Raw genomic sequence first — 2,564 nt, 5'->3', positions numbered from 1 at the left:
GCTTGGTGGCACTGAGGACCCCCTACAGCGCTGTGGGATCTGAGGGCCCTTGACAGATCCCGGGCCTGTAGACTGGGAATGCCCAGCCCTGAAAGTAGATTCTGACTCGGGAGGCAGGCGAGTCTCGCCATGGCGAAGTGGAGTGTGCCGCCTGCGAGGCGAAGAGAACAGCCTGCATTTCAAGAATCTGGGCTTTCCTGGCCCAGCTCCCTCTGAGCCCTCCCAGGCCCCAGAGAACGTGAGTGTCCCATTCACAGATCCTCATGGCACTGGCTTCGTCTAGGACACAGACCTGAGCAGGCGGTGCCCTCAGCCTGCCCCTAGGTGCCTGCCCTTCCCCCAGGGCCCACGGGGACCATGCCAGGCAGCTGCTGGAGAAGGATTCACTGAGAAACCTGTACTCTGTGAAATAAAAATAAAAAGTCCCTGGCCCTTGTTTGCCAGAAGATAAAGAAATCATAGTTATCAAAGGCAACAAAGTGCTCACTAAGCTGGACACAAGTATATGTTTAAAGTGTCTGAGGTTCCCAAGGGCATGTCTCTCAGCTGCTGTTTTTGTTGGCCGGCCGCGCAGAAGCTAACATTTACCTTGAAGAAAGGTCAGGGTTCGTGCGCACAGAAGTGCCCTGTGCTAGAACCTGCTCTGTGGGTGACATGAGCTCCTCTCGTCCTAACAGAGCCCCTCACCTGCCCCCCTGGGGGCCACCTCAGGCACCCCAGTACTGGTTTCATTAGCCCCCTTCTCAACTTTGAAGGAGGCTGATTTCTCTGGCTCGGGGAGTGGGTCTGGTCACTGGCCTGGCATCTTACTCAGACTGTCCCCTCCTGGGAAGGTCGGGTCTCTTTGCCAGGACTCATCCCTATGTGCTCTGAGCAAACACTTTGTAAACGGAGACCTAGGAGTCTCTTGAGAAATGGACACCTTCCGTTTATGCTGTTCTTGAGTCATGGTCACTACCCAGGGGCCTGGGTCTCCAGAGGAACGCTGGGGTGAACCAAAGTTCTCTGTGAGTACATTGAGTTATCCGTTCTCAAGGGAAACATCTGATTAAAGTCATGGGTTTGGGTAGTAAATCTGCTCGCAGGAAACTGCTTTCCTATCTGGGTCACAGGCAGAGGTAGGTTTCTCTGAGTTTCTGGGTTGTGTTGCAAAGAACTCCCAGGTCTGGGACCGGCGGACGTCTTCTGGAGTTTCATCCTGTGGCCCGGCAGCCTGCCTTGTGCCCCCAACAGAATCTGCGTCCCTGAGGAGCCGGAGGGACAAGGGCTCTATATTGCTGCTTATGACCCTATCCCCTCCTCACCTCCCGAGCCACCTCTTAGAGGAGAGAACACACCCGCTGGGAGGCTGAGCTCTGGGCTCCTCTCTGGCCACCGCTTCACCCAGATGGGCCAACTGTTGCCTCAGCCCAGGGCTCCCCTCGGTGCGTCCCCCAGAGACCTCAAGGTGTGACATGGTTGAGCAGTTCTCCCCGAAGGCTCGTCTGGGAGCACCCAAGGCCAGGGCAGGTGTGTGTAGCCAGTGCCTTTCCAACCGTCATGTCAGAACCAGAGAGGGCTAAGGCCGCCCCGTGGTGCTCCCGCCTTGGCCCTCAGACTGTTCACAGCCAGGTCTGCAGCCTTCGGACTCAGCGGCTTTGGTGGCAGCTTCCTACTCTCGTCTTTCCTCCTGAAATCAGAGCAGGTGCTCTTGTCCTCACTTCCTGCCACCACCAGCCTCACAGTCTCCAGGCCACAGCCCCAGGATGTCTTGCCACCTGGGAGAGTGGGGGCTGGGACAGGGGAGGGGCAGCGTTTCACACCCCCCGCACCCCCCATCCCCATGGCGCTGTAACCACCCTCGGGGTTGTTGGCAGTGGGAGCTCTGTGACTAGAGCTGGTGGTCAGGGGGACAGTCCTGGCTTGACTAGACCCAGGTGCCCTGAAGGGTGAAGCTCCTCAGACCCAGAGCCAGGCCTGCCCAGGAGAAACACGTGCGGCCAGTTCTAAGTGCTCCTGGTGCCTGGAGGCCCAGCCACCTGTGGGTGAGGCGGCCCCTCCATTCCTCCTCTCCCTGGCTCTCAAGGAAGCGGGTGGGTGCCGGGGTGCAGGGCAGCCCCTCTGAGCTCCCGAACTGAGGGCCCGGGAAGCAGATGCTGGGGGACGTGGGTAAGGAGACTTGTGGGCTGAGGAAGGGACCTGCCTTGGCTGGGCAGGCAGGGGTGCTGGCCCAAGATGGTCCCATTTAAACCGAGGCTCCGGGATCAATGGTTGGGAGCAAGAGGGGGGAGGGGTGCCCTGGTTTCTTGTTGAACTTGGACCAGAGGGTGTCATCTTGGCAGGCTGCACGGACGGCAATGCCCACAGTCGCGGCTCCTGTGCTCCAGCGCGGCTCTCCCTGCCGGGCCCGTGGTCAGCAGGTGTGTGGGTCCCTCCTCCATCACCCAAGCGTACATCTTGCTTAACCTGCAGCACTCACCACAGGGGCCCAGTTCCTTCTGGAACTGTCTCATTTGGCCCCCAGCTCCCACACTTTCCTGGTTTTGTCTGATGTGATTGGGCCGCTGGCCTTGCTCGCAGGCTCC

The 2,564-nt window shown here is 59.2% G+C and overlaps 1 protein-coding gene across 1 annotated transcript in view; it reads right to left on the bottom strand.

The window, feature by feature from the left end:
- Positions 1–1,985, bottom strand: part of FAM20C (family with sequence similarity 20 member C) — a gene marked incomplete at its 5' end in the record, with an annotated part of 47,823 nt that extends 45,838 nt beyond the window's left edge. Inside the window, one exon of the mRNA XM_006765253.2 lies at positions 1,974–1,985. Coding sequence (XP_006765316.2) covers positions 1,974–1,985 — 12 coding nt within the window. The remainder of the gene's footprint in view (positions 1–1,973) is intronic.
- Positions 1,986–2,564: the final 579 nt, after the last annotated feature.

This window comes from Myotis davidii, unplaced genomic scaffold, assembly GCF_000327345.1.
Source record: "Myotis davidii unplaced genomic scaffold, ASM32734v1 scaffold1320, whole genome shotgun sequence".
NCBI lineage: Eukaryota > Metazoa > Chordata > Mammalia > Chiroptera > Vespertilionidae > Myotis > Myotis davidii.
The sequence above is the reverse complement of the archived record's forward strand: the minus strand, read 5'-3'. Positions and strand labels throughout refer to the sequence as shown.